General features: G+C 48.4%; 1 protein-coding gene across 1 annotated transcript in view; it reads left to right on the forward strand.

The window, feature by feature from the left end:
- Positions 1 to 17677, forward strand: part of LOC138566826 (SH3KBP1-binding protein 1-like) — a 557645-nt gene that overhangs the window by 439751 nt on the left and 100217 nt on the right. The window contains exons 14-15 of the mRNA XM_069644508.1: positions 2428 to 2583; positions 4186 to 4282. Coding sequence (XP_069500609.1) covers positions 2428 to 2583; positions 4186 to 4282 — 253 coding nt within the window. The remainder of the gene's footprint in view (positions 1 to 2427; positions 2584 to 4185; positions 4283 to 17677) is intronic.

A 17677-nucleotide genomic window follows, 5' to 3' on the forward strand; every position in this document is an offset into this window, starting at 1 on the left:
GCACCGCTCCACCTCACTGATGAGGCCCAACAAGGCTGAAACACGTGTATGAGGTTGCTGTTGGTACTCTTGTTCAAAGGAGGTTTGCCTGGCATTTCGGTGCTGGACTGCCCTTGTGGGCGGGACAAAGACTGATATGCAAATGGATATTCGTTGTTTTGTGAAAAGTACAGTGAGCTAAAAGCGATGGCTGCAGACTCACAGTGGGTAAAAACCACAGAACAGGTTATCATGCCATGTTAATTCGAGAGTGGGGTGCCTGCTACCTTTTTTGTATTTCTGGTAATTGACAGCTCATCACACCTTTGTGGTAGTGATATGGTGCACAAACTCGCACGTTTCCACTTGGACTTGGCTAACCCTTTTCATGCCCCCTCCTCATCGTCTCCACCTGACAGTCAAGGGATGAATTGTGTGAGTAGGACATGTTCGAATTAATTGCAAAGCCCAGTTGCAATGTTAATCCCAAAGTTTAGAATGCAATTAGGGCATCAGACTGAGAATGCCTATGAAGCTACATTGTCTAGACCACCGAGTCCAACCTTGTGATTTGACTGGTTCATTGAAAAGTACACTTCCAGGAGTACAAATTGTTTTAAAATGTAATTTGGAGGTTGTGTTAGGGGAGATGTCAAGTTTGAAAGATGGTAATTGCAATGTGCGTTAGCAGGTGCGAGATTACAGTGCAGGCTGTAATCCCAGTATGTGAAGAGGGACAGTGGCCATGAGCCAGAGGCAATCATATTAATGTGGTAGAAGTCTGATCATTTGGTGAAGTGTATTGCAGTAATACACTACGATAACCTTAATGCGCAGTGGTTAAGTAGGGAAGGAGTGGAACATTTCCAGCTCTGCAGTACCATCATGATATGATATGATAGGGTATTTATAACAAACTTAATACCGAGAGGTTTCTTGGCGGACCCGGGAATCGAACCTGTGTTGCTCTGTCGTCTTGCTTCCAAGGCGAGCACATTGCCGCTGAGCCATCCTCCCGAGACAAATGGATACAATTGTTTACAACTGTCATCTATTTTCAACCTTTCACTAAAAATATCTTCTTTTCCCTCCGTATTCAATCATGCCCACTCTTGACTTCTCAGTACTATCTAACTTTCCACCGATTTCTCTTCTTCCTTACCTCTCTAAACTCCTAGAATGCGCGGTTTACTCTCTCATGTCCACCTATCTAGATCTTAATAACTCTCTTCTGTCTCCATTTCAATCTGGGTACTGCCCCCTTCACTAGACCGAGCCTATTTTACTTAGTTACCAATTCTCTTCTGTCTGCCTGTCACTCTAAAGCCTTCCCCTGCACAATCACTTCTTCCAGTTTTTCGTGGTCTGATTATCTCTCTTCTCTTGCCCCTATACCACATGGTGTTCCTCAAGGCTCTGTCCTTGGACCTCTTCTATTCTCCCTCTACACTGCCCCACTTTCCCGCACAATTGAACCCTTTGGTCTATCATACCACTTCTGTGCTGGCGATACTCCGATCTTTCTCTCTCTCTGAAACCATCCATAATAAGATCTCTGATTGTCTCCAAGCAGTTCAGTCTTAGATTCACTCATGTTTCCTTCAACTTAATTCTATTCATCCCTGCTATTTCTTCCTCTCCCTCTTTAATCTCATTTCATCCTTCCTCTCTGTCTACCTCGGCTCTCAATATTGGAGATTTTTTTTACTCTAACCTTACCTTTGCTTCCCACCTCTATTACTGCTAGGCCCTGTCACTTTCAGCTATTCAATATTCATAAAATTCGCCCTCTTGACTTTTTCTGCTTCAAAAATCTATTACTTCTCTGGTTGTTTCTAGACTCGATGATTGCTCAGCCCATCTTATTGGTCTTCTGGCCTCTCGTCTTGCTGCCTTGCTCTCTGTATACAATTCTGCTATTCGCACCCTTTTCCAGCTTCCTCCTCGAGCTCCTATTTCTAATGCTTTACATTCCATCGCCCGACGGTCTTTTCAATCCCACCTTTTTATTCCACTTCTTGTGCATTGATTTTAAGTGTATGCACGGTCTGGCTCCTCCTTATCTGCCTTCCTTGATCCTGTTCGATAACACCTACCCGCTCTCTTCGTTCACAGCCCTTTATTTCGATATCCCTTAACCTCCATATGCTGCATGCCGATTTAGTTCTTTCTCCATGCGGGCGCCTATGTTCCGGAATACTCTACCTCCCTCTGTTCGTTTTTGATCTTTTGTCCTCTTACCGGTCCTCCCTCGAAATACATTTGCTAGCTTCACAATAATGTAACAGTTTAACATTTCCTTTGCATTTTTTATTGTACCGTTTGTTCAGCTCTTTGAGGAAAACGCTATATAAATTCAATAAATGAAAAGAAAAACCTGCCATTCGAATGACTACTGACCCATTAGTTACCTTGCAGCCTTATCGAATAGTGCTCTCTTTCCTCTAGTTTGTGCCGACAACAACCATGTGCGGACCTGGACTGTGACACGATTCCGTGGCATGATCTCCACACAGCCTGGCTCAACGCCGCTGGCCGCCTTCAAGATCCTAGCACTAGAGGACATTGATGGGCATGCTGGCTGCAGCGCTGGCACAGACATTGGTAAGCAAGAACCGATTTGTAAAACGCACCTTCATTTGTTATTTTGATTGCCATTGTTGGCTGATAATTGACTCCTTGACTGGCAGTCGCACTGTGTAGATATCCGTCTCAAGCAGAGCAGCTTCTACACTGCATCTTAGTGTATTCAACGCACTTGATCTATACCAAGGAGTGTGACCATCGCTTACTGACTTATATGTATAGCAACAAACGAGTACATTTTTACAACGTTTAAGAGCTCTTTATCTTTCATATTACTTTAGTCAAAGAGGCAAAATAGTAAGACTATTCAGAAAATGCAATCAGAATGGGGAAGTACTCCGGCTATGTGAATACTGTTTTCTTCTTTGTCTTTTTATGTTGTGTATTAGATAAGTGTGCACACTACACCCTTAGCTAATGTGATGACAATGTAATATTTGTTATACAGCTGATTCGTTTGAGGAATGTTATTTGAGATAGTCATTTCATCGACACCAGTTGTTTTGACAGGTGTTTTTACGAAAGCTTTTTGCCGAAAAAACGCAGATTTTTTTGGGGGTGGGGGATTTCCCCCACCCCCTGAAACCTCCCTCCTCTGCCTATTTTTTGTTATTCCCGACCCCCCCAAACCCTGTATATGCCCCCCTCCAAAAATCTCGATTCGTTTTTTTCGGCAAAACGTTTCGTAATTCGTAAAAACACAGGAGTTGATGAAAGGACGTCTTACCAGACGGCAAGTAGTGTCTCAGTTTCAGGTATTAAGTCACAATTGTACACACTGAAAACTGAATGGCTCTTGATGATTGTGGTAATTCAATTTGCTAAAATGAGGGCACTGTAGACTCCAGTCTTCTGTAACTGACGCCTGCACAACTTCTCAAGCTAATACAATGTCCACAGACAGGTCTCCATCAGGTCTCTTAATAATGAGTGTTACTGCAGGGCTTCCCCTCTGTTTTCTTTTAATGGAAATGTCCATTCCTTCAAGGCGCTTCACTGTCTAAGCGACTCACTTTAGAATGGTCATTGGCCCATTTAAGCATAGCCACAGCAAAGCGGCGATTCTAATGCTGAGCCAGCACACTTAGCCATTGATTCCCTGGCACCTCGCAAGCAGCTTATAACTTGTGGAGAGGCCCCACATCGAGGCCAGATGTTAACATAGCCGAATTAGGCATCAGGGACATAAGAGAAGCTTTGGAGCAAAAGCATCCTACTCTGCATTTTCACCTGTGGAGAAAAATCTGTGATTTCATACCATTTTTAATGCCAATGTTTCACGTCCAGGGTGGTTTTTTATACTTTGGATGCCCAAATATATCAGGCTGTTAAACCGAGAGGTTTCTGCCTTCCTCATTGGCCCAAATATTTGTCTACTTCAAGCAAAAAAAGTGCCAAAAATACTTTTAGATGCTGAAATTTGTGTGAATTTGCTGTTGAAGAATCGTTTCCAGGTGGAACCCACTAATGTGACTTTGCCAGTGAATATTTTTCCTGCCTCTATTCACAATCTGGGAGTGCTGCTACTATTCTAAGTCCTCAAAAATTAAGGAGCTAAATATGGACTGATCAATTGCTAGTACTAGGCATGACTTTAACTTTGATTATTCTCCCTGAAAGGTCCTTTCGGCGAAAGGGATGATCACCAGGTCTTTATACAGAAGGTTGTTCCAGATACCAATAAGGTTTTTGTGAGGCTGTCTTCAACTGGTAAAAGGTATGTAAGGCACTCAGTTGCCCGACCTCTTGCGATGGGCATGTTGGGGTCTCAGTAGCCAGACATATTGTGATTTGAGGTTCTTAGATCCTTTATAAAAGTTGCAGGTATGATTCCTCCTGGTGTCTTGTTTGAGTGATTATTTTGTTTTGCTCTGCATTCACTTATTAGCCAGTCGCCTAACCGTGTAGGGACACCCATTAGCCACCTCACAAAGGTCTGATTGTTGGTAAATAATGTGGAATGCCATCTTGACAGTCACAGTAAGATGGGTCTAGAAATGCACGCATTGCCCCTCAATTCAGAAGGTTTGACGGGCTGGCGCGGTGCTCCACGTGAAATTTTGAAGTGGGTGTATTTTACCATCAATTTTTTTGAGTGTAAAGGGATTTGAGATATGTAAAAAAAAAAATTCCAGTTGGCCTATTTTTAGATGCGTACAAATCTATTTTAACTCTTAAAAGGATGCGTCTTTGCAAGTCATACTACTTTGGACCTTTTGATTCATGCATTTTCACCTTAAAATGCCTCTGTAGGTCAAGCTGTAATATTCGAGCTCCTTCCTGTGGCATGGCTCTGCTGGTGCCACTGATCCGAACATCGTTTTGGGTTTGGGGCAATTTTTTGTTATCTTTATTGTTGGGGTTTTTTTTGGGAGTATTTGCCTGTTTCACAGAGTAAAAGGGGCCTGTATGCTACTTATCTGTCTGTCTCATTGTTGGGGGATGCAATCATGAGAAGCATGAAACCGAAGACCTGGAGAATGTCAACTGCATACGTGTAAATGCAGAAATTAGCATTGGCAGCATAGTTGTGGCTGGAGGGGGTTAAATATATATTTCTCAGAACTGGCCTGCCACAGGAATACGCATTGATGGTTGGAAGGTAAGATTTTCATTTTTCTGCTAACTCTTCCTCGCCAGTGAAACCCCCAGAACTTGTTGCTGGACTTGTGGATCATTTTTCCGTGTTCCTGAGTGAGTGGCAACCTTTTTCCCCACTCGCCTTTTCTTTGAATCTTTTTATGGGTGTCATTTTTTAGACTTTTTTTTAATAACTTTTTGGGCATCTACATTTTATTGTTACAGCACACAGCACTTTCTGTGCAGTGTTGCTTTGTTGCCCTTTGGCCTTCCCTTTTTATTTTCTCTGGCTTTCCTTGTGTGAAGTACTGTTACCAAGGGTAGCACGGGAATGTCATCCACTTTACATTTTATTTTGTGAGACCAGCACACCCCACCTTATGAGGAGTGCTGGGGAGATGCATTGTATCCCCTTTCTCACTGTTCCAGTAACGTTTCTGTTACTATGACAATCTTACTGTTATGGCTGGTGGCAGTGTATCTACTTTTATGACTTTTGTGTAATTTTTCTCTCAGGCTGGCAAATCACTGGTAATTCACACGAGGGACACCATTCTACCAGAATGGTGGCTCCTTTATTTTTTGAGCATTTTTTGGGAGCTTGTCCTTTTTTGGTCCTTCTTCTGCCGTCCTTGGTGGGGGAGGTCCTGTTTGGCTTTTTGTTTTTGCCGGGAACCCTTTGTGATTTCCGCCGAGGCTCCAGAGTGTCTGTGAAGACAGGAAATGCGGGAGGAGTCAACCTCTGCAGCCCTATGTCTTCAGCCACCCCTACAGGTGTGAATGTTGCTTGGCTGGGTTCCATTATAAAGTTTCAGTCCTGGGAACTGAAGAGGTGGTCTACCACTGAACTGAATTCCGAAGCGGAAGATGAAGATACAATGGCTGTGACCGAATCCAGTGACCGGAGAGCCTGCTGTGTAACCAGAGCCTGCCTGCCTGGGGGGTCCCGAAGACGACTGCGACCCAGAGGCTGCTGAGACCCCCCCTAGTTTCAAGAAGATCTGCATTTTGAGCCGTCCCTCGACATGCTGTGACCTTGCGCAGCTGCAAAACGCCAATACCAGGGGACCTCAAGGAAGTGGCCTTTGCATGGTCTTTCAAAGTCTGATCCTCGCCAAACCTTTGGTGTACTCCTGCTGGATCTCCAGAGACACGATTCGAATCCTTGAAGTCCCCACACTAGAGTGCTAGACTAAATTAGTGAAGAGAATCCGGCCACCTATGAACGTCCTTAATTAGGTTTCTGTAAAAGGGCGCCAAAACTACAGAGCCATTAGAAGCCTTGAAGAATCCTTTGTCGGAAACTTCTTCTGTGGACGGCTGCTGCAAATTCCTTTCCAGTGTCCTTTCTTCAGTCGCACCGACCAAGAATCCAAGGACCGGGTCTTGTGCTATTGCATCGTGAAGGCGTCCGACTCCAAGCTCTTCTTCTCAGCTGAGGTACTGTGTTGACCTAGGTAATACTTACCTTAAGTCTTGTGTGAATCCTGTGTAGTTTTGGGGGTGATTCGTGTGTTTGAGAGTTCGCCTATACCGTGCGCCCAGGCCTAACACTGGAACGCATCTAGGGTGACTTCTGTGAGGTCCCTGGACCCTTCCTATAAACTCAGAAGTTAATACTTACTTGTTGGAAGAGATATCCTCTGGAACTCTGACTTTTCTGCATCCTGTGCCTGTCCTGACCTGCGAAGAGCTGGCCAATAGACCACTAGTGTCCCCCTTCTGCCACTGAGAACACTCATGCTCCAAGAATGGGGATGGTCTTACAAGGTTTGGGCTTTGTTTGGAAATATAACAAATGTTATAAGTACTTACTTGTAAATGAGTTGGTTTGGTAACTGTATCTCTGAAATGTGATTAGTTACAAAAGTTCTTTTGAATGTGTACTGGCATTCTGAATAGTAGATAAGGTTACTTTACTTGCCTGTGAATTGTATTGCACTCTTCTAAAAAGTAATATAGTTGGTTTAACTCGCTTAGCTCTGTATAGAATAAGTGTGTAATTTCATGAGCTGCTTTAGAGAATTTCTGAAATAGTTATACTAAAGTTCTACTTACCTTTGACTGCTTTAGTGTATTCCTAAAATGGTGTATGGAGTTGTTGCTTACCTTAGTCTGTGTTTCACTGATCTGGAAAGCAGCATTGGTACAACTGTGACAGTTTATTACCACATCGGTTTTACTCACCTTGTCTAACTTGAGATTATCCTGTTCTGAACTGTGTTCTGAAAAGTAATCTAATTGGAACTGTATCCATTCTCAAAGTAGAATAAGTTCCATTTGTTGCAAGTTATCTATACCTGTAAACACTATGGTATAACTGTGGCGTCTTGTTATTGAATAACACTGAAGGCTATGACCATTGGGGTCTACTGCCCTTGAATTACTTGAAGTAATCAAAAAAATAACTATTGTGATTTTACTCCCCAGGAGTAGGTGTGATCCATTCTAAATGTTACACTAGGTTTGACTTACCACGAATTACTGTTGGTTCTTCTAAATAAGATGTATGCTTTGGTTTGCATACCACATGCATTGTTTTGGGTTTTTACATTGTGTTAATGATTTATGACAACATACTTGCATTCCCCCATGAATTCTCTTGGCCTACTTGTATTTAAATAAACCTTTATTTTTAGAATACTGCTGGATGCAAGTTTTCTTTTGAACCATATCTATGCTAAAAGTTCTTTATACTTTCCTACAGCCCTCTCTCCTAAGGTAAGCCTGGCTGCTCTGTCTACGCTACCAAAGGTTCTCAGGTGGTGCAGCCTTGTACTAAGAGTGTAGTAGTTGTACTGCCTCAGATACATTTTTATGAAGCCCTTGTTTGGACTAGCCCTAACAATGGTGAGGCCGATACTTGATTGCCACCAGAGTAGTCATCCCTAAAGTCACATGGCAGTGTAATTAAATGGAAACCTAGATGCTGGAACAAAAGGGGCTTCCGAGGACATTAAAAGTTGGTAATGCTCCAGCGGACAATTCATTTAACATATTTTCCTTAATGTGTGACGGGGTGCAAGCAGTGTTTAACATTTTCTTTAAGGTGTGCCCATTACTGTTTTGGTGATGGTGTGCTTTAAAATGCACCGTTTACCAAAAATGCTCCTAAAGCTTCTTTTGAGGGGAACCCACCATGCAAATACAGTTTTAAAAAAAAAAAAAGTAAAGTGTTCTGATGATGTTGCCACTTTACTCATTCAACTATTTGTTGGGATCCACATTGTGAATACAATTCTGTTTATTTTTTTGGGAGTGGCAGATCGGTTGGACTTCCGATGGCAGTCATTAATCCTGTGATAACTTCCAGGGACCCGACCCTCCGTCATTTTGTCTTGCTCCTCTGAATACATCGACCCCTTGGCGCAAGACGAACTGCAGCCAAGGGCTCTAAAGTGTTGGGTGGCAATACGAGCATGCATGTGTTATGTTGAACCACAGAAGTAAATGCATGTTTGTGTAGTGGTTATTGTTTCTCAGTTTGTCTTTTAGTACTTTAGTGACTCCTCTTCTCGGAGTATTTTTGATGACTTGCTCGGTGGGTTCAGTACTTGCTGCAGAGATCTGCATGGCATGGTTCAAATCCAGCGCAACCCACTCAGCATTTCACTCATCTGTGATTGCATTAATGAGGACCTGTTTGGCTATTGTGTTTTACATTTCTTTATGACGGGTCTGCAACCTGCAGCTCTCCAGAGGTTTTGGCTCCCAGGGTGCATCACCATTGACTATAGCTTAATACACAGCTGTTTCTCGGTTACCTACTCTCCCTCTACTACTTCCTTTTGCAAGTAGTCCTGTTTGTGCCCCTCGTTTCTTGGGCCCGTTTTTGTTTCCGTTACTGCTGTTAAACTGTAAAGACCCTCCTTGTCATTGCCTGGGTTTCTTTAGACCAACTCTAGCTTTCCGTAGTAGACTAGTAGTCATTAACTTGCTGCAGTCTTTCATCTGTGTCTCTGAATGCTTGAATGCCACATATTTGCTTGCCCATTTCAGATAAACGAATTGTTAACTAGGTTCAAGGACATAGCGGGGAGATCCCCATTGGACACCCCCACCTCCTTTGGCCAGTGTAACACACATGATATGAAATAACCACAGACAACTTTTTAAGGTTCGTTGGAATGTACAAGGTCACAGTTTATTTAGCGCAGACAATAAACTTGGGACGGTCCCAGCCAAATATATCATTACAGCCAGGTAAGGGTGAACCGTGTCACCCTATTTTCCACCGGCACAAGCTGACAAGCTTCTGGTTACTACCAGGCTAACACCAGTTACTACCAGTAGGACACTTGGGGGCTCTGACAAGGAAGTTGTTGGCATAGAGCCCTAAAAGGGAAGTCTGTGCCCGTCGATGGATTTGGCTTGAGCCTGGCCAATCCTGAGCCACTGCAGCCGAAGCTGCAGCGTGAAAGTCCCTCATTGGCTAGGACTGCCCCGATACTCAGCCGCACTTTGGTGGTGCCTTACGCTGCCACCAATGCCCCCATACCTTAGGACATTCTTGCCATCACAAACATAAACCTTGGGACAATACTCCCCATAACAATCATCTGCAACCAGCCCTTCTTAGTGTCACCTGTATTGCTGTCAAAAACACGTCATTGCCTTTGTCTGATAGGTGAACCCCGTCTGCATGGAAATGGGAAGGTAGGGAGTTCAAGCAGCAATGCCCCACATAACCCAAGCCCTTTCCCCTTGTGAATTTCTCCACGCTTCTATTCAGACGCTTCCTGGACTTTTCCATGCATGCCACGGAAATGGCATCCCTCCAGACCTGTCTTTGCACCACCTCAGACCAAAAAATGTCAATTCCTGGTAACTCCTGGGCTGCTATGCGCAAAGCCACCTGTATCTGGGCCAACAAGCGTTCCCGACCCAGCTTGGCCAAATCGTTGCCACCCAAGTGAATTAACATCATCCTTGGTGCCCGCCTCCACTGGAGTTGTCAGTGAATGGTGGGCAGCAAAGAGTGCCACCTCATTCCAGGTGTGCCCAACCACACACACTTGGTCCCCCTAAATCCTAGGTTTGGGCCAACCGTCCATTGTATGGCCCTCTTTTCTGCCCGCGTTATGAATGAATAGCCGATCAGCCACATGCGTCATTTGTGGGGGAAAAAATGAATGTCATAAATCGGCCATAATATCCCGGATCCCCTTGACCAACCACTGTGCACATGGACCCGCGGGAGTGGAGCGTAGTCTAACAGTTTCCTGGGGATGTCCCAGGCTGCGGGCGTACATAGAGCCGATGACGGCCCGATTCCCATCTACCCAACGTCATAAAAGCCCTGGGAGACATGCCTTGTTGGAAGGCAGTGGTAGCCGCACCTATTCTAAAGCTGTGGGTGGACCAGCCCTCCACTTGAATGCCCAGTACCCCCAGGGACATAGCCAGAACCTTCCGGAATTGAAAAACAAAGTGGGGATGCGTCTGCGTGGGTTAACAGGGGGCCCGCCCTCATGGATCTGATCCCCAGGAAGAGCTTGAGGAGATGAACCGGGCAACAATCCTTCAGAGGAGACCCATGCAATTCAATACACCTACCTTTACCTTGCTGGTCTGTTTTGCTTTTCCTCAACTGGATTGTGACCCCTTCTCCCATGCCCTTGCAGAACAGAGACATCTACCAAGGCAATGGCCCTCCCCAATATGTCATTCTTGGATGCGGAAACCAGCTCACTAATCCTAAAAGCCCCAAAAAAAGCCCATGCGAATGCCAGCCTTAATAAGGATATTTCATACTCACTAAAGCACACACTTGACAAGGTAGATAATAACTTCATTAATAACTCAGTCAATGGGCTTGCGCACATCCTTTTGCCTAAGCTGCGATCGGGCCCAGCCTTTTAGAGCTTTGCGCGCCAAGAAACCTTTCGTGGGATCACTTTTACCCTCCAGTTTAAAATGAAAAGCTACTGTTGCTAGATGTGATGTTGCCCAGCTTTTTGATTTTCCTTCCTTGTGTGCCCAGACCACAAACGCGCGTACCTGATCCTCTGCATTGTGTTTTTTGATATTCAAAGCAGCAGTGACATTCCTGAATTTACCATAATTCTGCTGATATCTAAACCGGACGCCGGGTGTAAGCGAACGCTCACTTAACTCAGAGTGCCCTGTCCACGCTACCAGCTGCCACCACTCCTTCCGGAACTGTGCTCCTTCCAACCTGGCCACCGGGTGGGCCTTCCGAAACTTGGCCCACTGAAAGCGAGAAAGAGCGTCAGCAGCAATATTTGCAGTGCCCGGCACATGCGAGCCCTAACTTCAATATTACTGTAAAGACAGATCTCCACCAAGCAGGTTCAACATCGCCGGGCAAGATGCTGACTGTAAATTAATTGCCTGGACCACGGCCTTGTTCTCTGACCAAAGGTGCACTCTCTTGTTCGCCAGCGCTTTTGGACACAACAACAGAGCGACCACGATGGGGAACATTTCCAAGACCATGATGTTTTTAGTCCTGCCTTTTTTTATGCCACTGTTGTGGCCATCGCTGGGCGCACCACTCTGGCCCTAAAATCACTCCAAAACCCGCAGCATCTGAAAACATCTACAGCTCAACACTGGTCTCCCAAGGAGTCCGCCAAATATGCACTCCATTGAAACTTTCTAGAAATCTGCGCCACATCCTTAAGTCTGCCGTCAGGGCCGTGCTTAATCTAATGTGATGTTGTTTTCGTACTACACCTGCAGTTGCCCTAGCTAGCCTGTGCGGAAAAATCCTGCCCGATGGGATCACTTTGGCTGCAAAATTAAGTTTCCCAAGGAGGTGCTGCATTTTTTTCAAGGTAGTTCTGTCTTTTGCCAGATTGTTCTCAATCTCTGCCACCAAACCCTTTACTTTCTCTTCTGGTAACCTGTGTGCCCCTTCAACAGTGTCTTTCGATTCCAAGGAAGGTCAGGACCCTACACGGCCCCTCCGTCTTCTCTGGAGCTAAAGGGACCCCCATTTCACTCATTAAACACTGGAAAGAAGACATGGCAAGCGCACAGTCACTCGACCCATCCCTGCCTGAAAACAAAAAATCATCCAAGTAATGTACAGTGGCACCTCGTTGCTCTGCCCTATGCGCTGCCCACTCCAAAAAAGTGCTGAACGTTTCAAAAAAGTGAACAAGACACAGAGCAACCCATGCGCATACATTTATCCACATAAAAGCCACCTTTCCATTGAAAACCGAGCAAGTGGAAGCTGGCCAGGTTCACCGGTAGTAAGTGGAATGCAGACTCTATGTCCACTTTTTCTAATAAAGCCCCACCCTTCCCATGCATGCCACAACCACCATGGCCTGGTCAAAGGATGCATAATGCATGAAACATTGTTCAGGGCTCAACCAGTCATTCACCGACTCACCTCTCTGGAAAGATGGATGGTGAATGAGCCTGAACTTGCCGGGTTCTTTCTTAGCAACTATTCCTAGTGGTGACACTATGAAGTTGGGAAGGGAAGGGGGGGTCTGAAAAAGGTCCGGAAATTCTGCCCATTTCTAGTTCCTTGCTCATCTTTTAATCCACCTCACCTGGCAGATCGATAGCAGAAGTAAGTTCTTCGCTAACCGGCAAGTCCGAGGTCCCTCGTAGGGAATAAAAAATCCTTCAGTGAAACCGTGAAAGAGCAACTCCCTTTCCTGCCGCTTGGGATACTAACTCAGATTTTCAACTAAAATAGCCAAAATGAACGGTGAGGGGCCCTTGTTCTTTAAATCCATGGTCTGCCCCACTGCAGTGGTGACCGGGGGAGGTAATTGGCCACAGGGCAATTACTGTCCTTTACGCTGACCCCTTCCCCCAGAAACGCCCTCCTGCTTAATGCACTTGACCAGCGGATGGCTCCCCCCTGCATTTCTCACATTCATGGTTGTACCTGCACTTGGGGCCCCTTGTACAGTTACCTTTGTTGAAGAACTGGCACATGTTATTGCCTGTCTTACGACCTTCCTGAGTTACGCTTGCATTTGAGCCTGCTGATCCAGAATCATGGCCTTCCCGTCGCTGGGAGCCATTGGGAAAGGGGCGACCCCTTCCTCCTTGGCCCTTCTAACCATACCAATTATTATTGCCCCCTTTGTACAAATCGGCCCAGACAATACTGGACCTCTGCTTACCCCCCCATGTAAGTGACTCACCCATCCATCTCTTTTTGGCCCCAGGTCATCTCCAGACAATTCTCCATCATTAACCTGAACTTCCTGTCATAATCAAGCCAACCTGTCTACCCATGCTGTTTGGCCTCCCCCACAATTGTTGCCCTATATCATACCAGACCCGGCCCCTGTTCGGGGTTCTTTTCCATCACTATCACAGACATTATAGAGAAAGCTTTTTCCTAGTTGGCAATGTTCTCTTCTGGGTGATACTTTTTGTGCTTCTTATTGTTCTCCTCTGCACTTAGTTAGGCTGGGGCCAGCATCCTCCATGGCCAGGAGGCTAAATATGCCGAAATATTTTCTGGTCCATACCTGTTCTTTCATGTCCTGATGTCCTGGGGGATGTGCCAGGCTAGAGACGACCTGCTAGATAGCAGGAGGGTAACCGTCACCGGCTGATTAGTTCCTGGTGCCGGAGAGGGCATGTTGGGGACAGCTCCCACACTACTGCTGCTCGGAACCACAGGCGGTGTAGGGGGGGTCAGGGGGGGGCATTACTTAAATTGTTTACAGTAGGACCTTCTCCGGCATGGGGTCTGTCATGGATTCACATGCTCATGAATATTCCCCGTCGTCAGGCCGGGAATCCTCGGTAAAGAAACAATCAGGATCAGTTTCGTTTCTGATCTGCCTTTCTCAGTAGTAACCAATCACTGGTCTCTGGGTCATACTGCCCCCAGCCAATGACTGCCCTCTCCCTAAGCCCCGCCTCTGGCAGCCATCTTCAGATTTTTACTGCACGCTCAAGTGTTGGGAGTCCTCGTGTTTAGCTCTCGAGCTTTTGCTGCGTTTTCGAGCTTTTTCAAAGAGAATTTCTCATTTTTCGGTCAAATAGAGCCTCAAGCTCCACCGTCTCTACATCCGATTAACGGGTATCCGTGTCAGATTTTTTTCTACGCCCCTCAAGAGTGAAGATTTCGTCGAGTTACGCTTCTTGGGGGATTCCAGAAGTTTCTGCGGCTTACGCGAACATGGCCCAGGAGAAAGGAAGCTCGACGCCCGGAAAGCTGTTCAGGGTTTGCCCTGGATTCCAGCTACAGAATGTGTTCAAGGAGGACGAGCATTCGAAATGTCTACTGCCTTCATGAGGACAAAACGCACATGGAGAAGGACTGTGCGTTTTGCAGGAACATGTGGCAACGGACCATCAGGGACCGACACCTTCGTCTCTCCAACTGGCTGGAAGGAAGGAGTCCGTCAGGTGAGAAGAAGAATAAGTCCGAGCGGTCTTCTAAGTCCTGTGTGGGCACCCCGGCGACGGGGGCCCAACAGAAGGCAAAGCACTGCGAGTCCGCGGGCACCGGGAGCGCCGAACGGTCTGGCTCTTTGGCTGCCAGCCAGGGCGCCATCATCCACGAGCCAACGCTCTGGTTCGGGGAAGAGGAAATCCGAGAACCCGGGTAAGCTACTGGAGAGGCCCCGGTCGATCTCGAAGGATTCGGCCGAGGGGGAGCGAGGCGGTGACCCTCCCCCCAAGGTGAGGGCCTCAAGCACGCCTAAGGCGGTGAAGGCCTTGATTCACCCGGCCAAGGCCTCTATCGAGGGAGTCGCGGCGGCCCTGGCGCAGCCTGTGGAGGCTACACCAGTGGAGGCGACCTCAGGGCCCAGAGTCTCTCTGCCTCCGCGGAGGGAAGCCTCTTTCAGACCCATCGAAAAGACCCCCGTGAAGACCCCAGCGGAAAAAGAGGGGGGGGCGGTGGCCATTGTGGACATGGACACAGCATCAGAGGAGGAGCTGGTAGAAGTCTTAGAGGGCCTCGACGAGGGCGTCGAAGAGGCCCATCCCCACGGGAGGGATCCCGACGAGTGACGGCGGCACCGGCGAGTGTCCTAGTCACCCGTCGCATCCGGAGCCGCAGGATAACTCGGCGGCCATTTTGTTGGCAATACAATCCTTATGTTCGGAGATAAGGACGAGATTGCCCTTACCACCGACGGAGGATCCGTAACCAGGCTCAACGGAGGAACCAGAGCCGGGCCCGGCGGGAAGACCCCCAAACAAGAGAAGACGGATCCATCCAGCCCCGCCTTCTCAGCCCTCGCGGCCTTCTCGGCCTTTACCCATGTCCCCCGTCCCTGGGGATGACACGGCCACGACGGGTACCGACGACGGCGGTGACGACGGGACGGAGCTCCCATCGCCAGCCCGGGCCTCCCTGTCCGACGAGATTGGATCTTTCCATGCAATGATCGCCAGGGCATCCAAGCTTTTTCAGCTCTGCCCCGAAGAGAAGGAGGAAGGTTTCCTTTACCAACGGCGCGAGACCAAGAGGAAGGCAGTCCTCGCCGTGCCTCTGCTGGATGACATCTGGGACGAGGGTCTCACCCATCTCAAGAACCCGTCTACGACGCCTGCCAAGAGGGATCAGTACGAGAAGTAGTACTGGGTCACCGACGCGGCCCCTTTGTGCCTCAGGGCACAACCGACCCCTGACTCGGACGTCTCAGCGGCGGCCAAGAAGAAAGCGGGGGGGGGGAATCGGCCTCAACGTCAACTTCCCTGCCTGACGGCGAAGGGAAGAAGCTGGACACAATGGGACGAGTTATCTCGTCGGTGGCAACAATGATTAAGGCGGCCAACGCCCTCGTGATTGTGGCCCGCTACGACGGGAGTTAAGGTACAAGATCGCCCCCCTGTTGGACTTCCTACCGGATGACAAGAGGGCCGAGGCCCTGGAGATCTTGCAAGAAGGTGAAGTGGCGTCGGACCACGCCATTACGGTAGCAGCGGACATTGCTGACACCGGTTTCCGCCAGCTAGGCAACAGCATTTGCCTTAGAAGACGAGGTTGGCTCAAGGCGACGGATTTCCGCCAGGATGTACAAGCCAAGGTGTTGGACATGCCGTTCGACGGGAACAACCTGTTTGGGAAAAAGGTAGATGAGTCCCTCCAAGCCATCAAGGCGGACACAGAGATAGCTAGGGCCCTAGGCGTTCTCCGGCAACAAAGGCCGTCCTTTCGGAGCACCGGAGGCAATCAGGGTGCCTCCAAGGGATTTGGCGGTGGCTCCTCTACGTACCGCCAAGCTGCCCACTCCTCGTCACAGGAAGGCAAAGAGGATGAGGCAAGTCGGGTGGGCCCCGCCGTCGTCGCCAGTGAGGGCAAGGCGTCCTCCAAGCAAGATTGAACCGACAGCAGTGCCGGGCCCCCACCGAAGCACCCCGCTGGGAGTCTGGCTGGCGAAGTTCGTCGGTGTGTGGGAGTCCATCTCCACTGACCGTTGGGTGCTGGATGCCCTGGCCGAGGGGCACGCCCTTGAATTTCTAAAAAAGTGCCCCCGCATTCCACCCGTGGTCAGGAAGGAAAATCGCGTCCCTCAACTGCTGTTGGAGGTAAGGGCGTTGCTCAAAAAGGGTGCCATCGAGCTCATCCCGAAGAGGCTCCGGGACTCCGGAGTATACTCGAGGTACTTCCTAGTGAAAAAGAAGACAGGAGGATGGCGCCCCATCCTGGACCTGCGACGACTGAACAAGTACATCAAGGCACAGAAGTTCCGGGTGGTCACCCTCCAGCACGTGCTGGGACAGCTGGAGAAGGGCGAATTCCTGTCGTCGTTGGATTTGGAGGATGCGTACTTCCACATCCCCATTCTGAAAGGACACAAAGTTCCTCAGGTTCGTGGTCCAAGAACGGCACTACTAGTTCAAGGCCCTCCCGTTTGGATTGAAGTCGGCACCCAGGGTGTTCACCAAGTGCCTCGCACCGGTGGCAGCGCGGCTGCGCCTGCAGGGGATCCACGTCTACCCCTACCTGGACGACTGGCTCATCCGAGCAAGGACAAGGGAGCTCGCCGTGGATCACACAGCAAAGACCGTCCAGCTGCTCAAGGACCTGGGATTCTCCATCAACTTTTCCAAATCCCATCTGGTCCCGTCGCAAGTCGCACTGTTTCTGGGAGCCAAGCTCGGCACAGTGGCGCGCCTGGCCTCACCGTCAGAGGAAGGGACGAAGGCCATCCTGGGCAAGGTGCAGCGTCTGCTGGCCACGGACGTGGCCAGGGTGAGGTCCATCAAGTCCCTCCTCGGGATGATGTCCTCCTGCATATATCTCGTGTGCCTGTGCATGCTTCGGATGTGCCCTCTGCAATAGTTCCTCGACTAACGCTGGATCCAAGCGACGGGCAACTTCGAGGACAGGATCCCGCTCGACGAGACCTTCCGACGAGCGATCCGGTGGTGGGGCACCCGTGCTCATCTGACGGCGGGCACAGACTTTCAGACCCCATCCCACCAGATAACGGTGTTGACGGATGCCTCCCTGGGAGGGTGGGGGACACACACCGGAGAACTTCACGCGAGAGGCCTTTGGCTCCCGGAGGAGAAGACGCTCCACATCAACATCCTGGAGCTCCGTGCAGTGTTCTGGGCCCTC

The sequence above is a fragment of the Ambystoma mexicanum genome, chromosome 2p (assembly GCF_040938575.1).
Source record: "Ambystoma mexicanum isolate Mex_15411 chromosome 2p, UKY_AmexF1_1, whole genome shotgun sequence".
NCBI lineage: Eukaryota > Metazoa > Chordata > Amphibia > Caudata > Ambystomatidae > Ambystoma > Ambystoma mexicanum.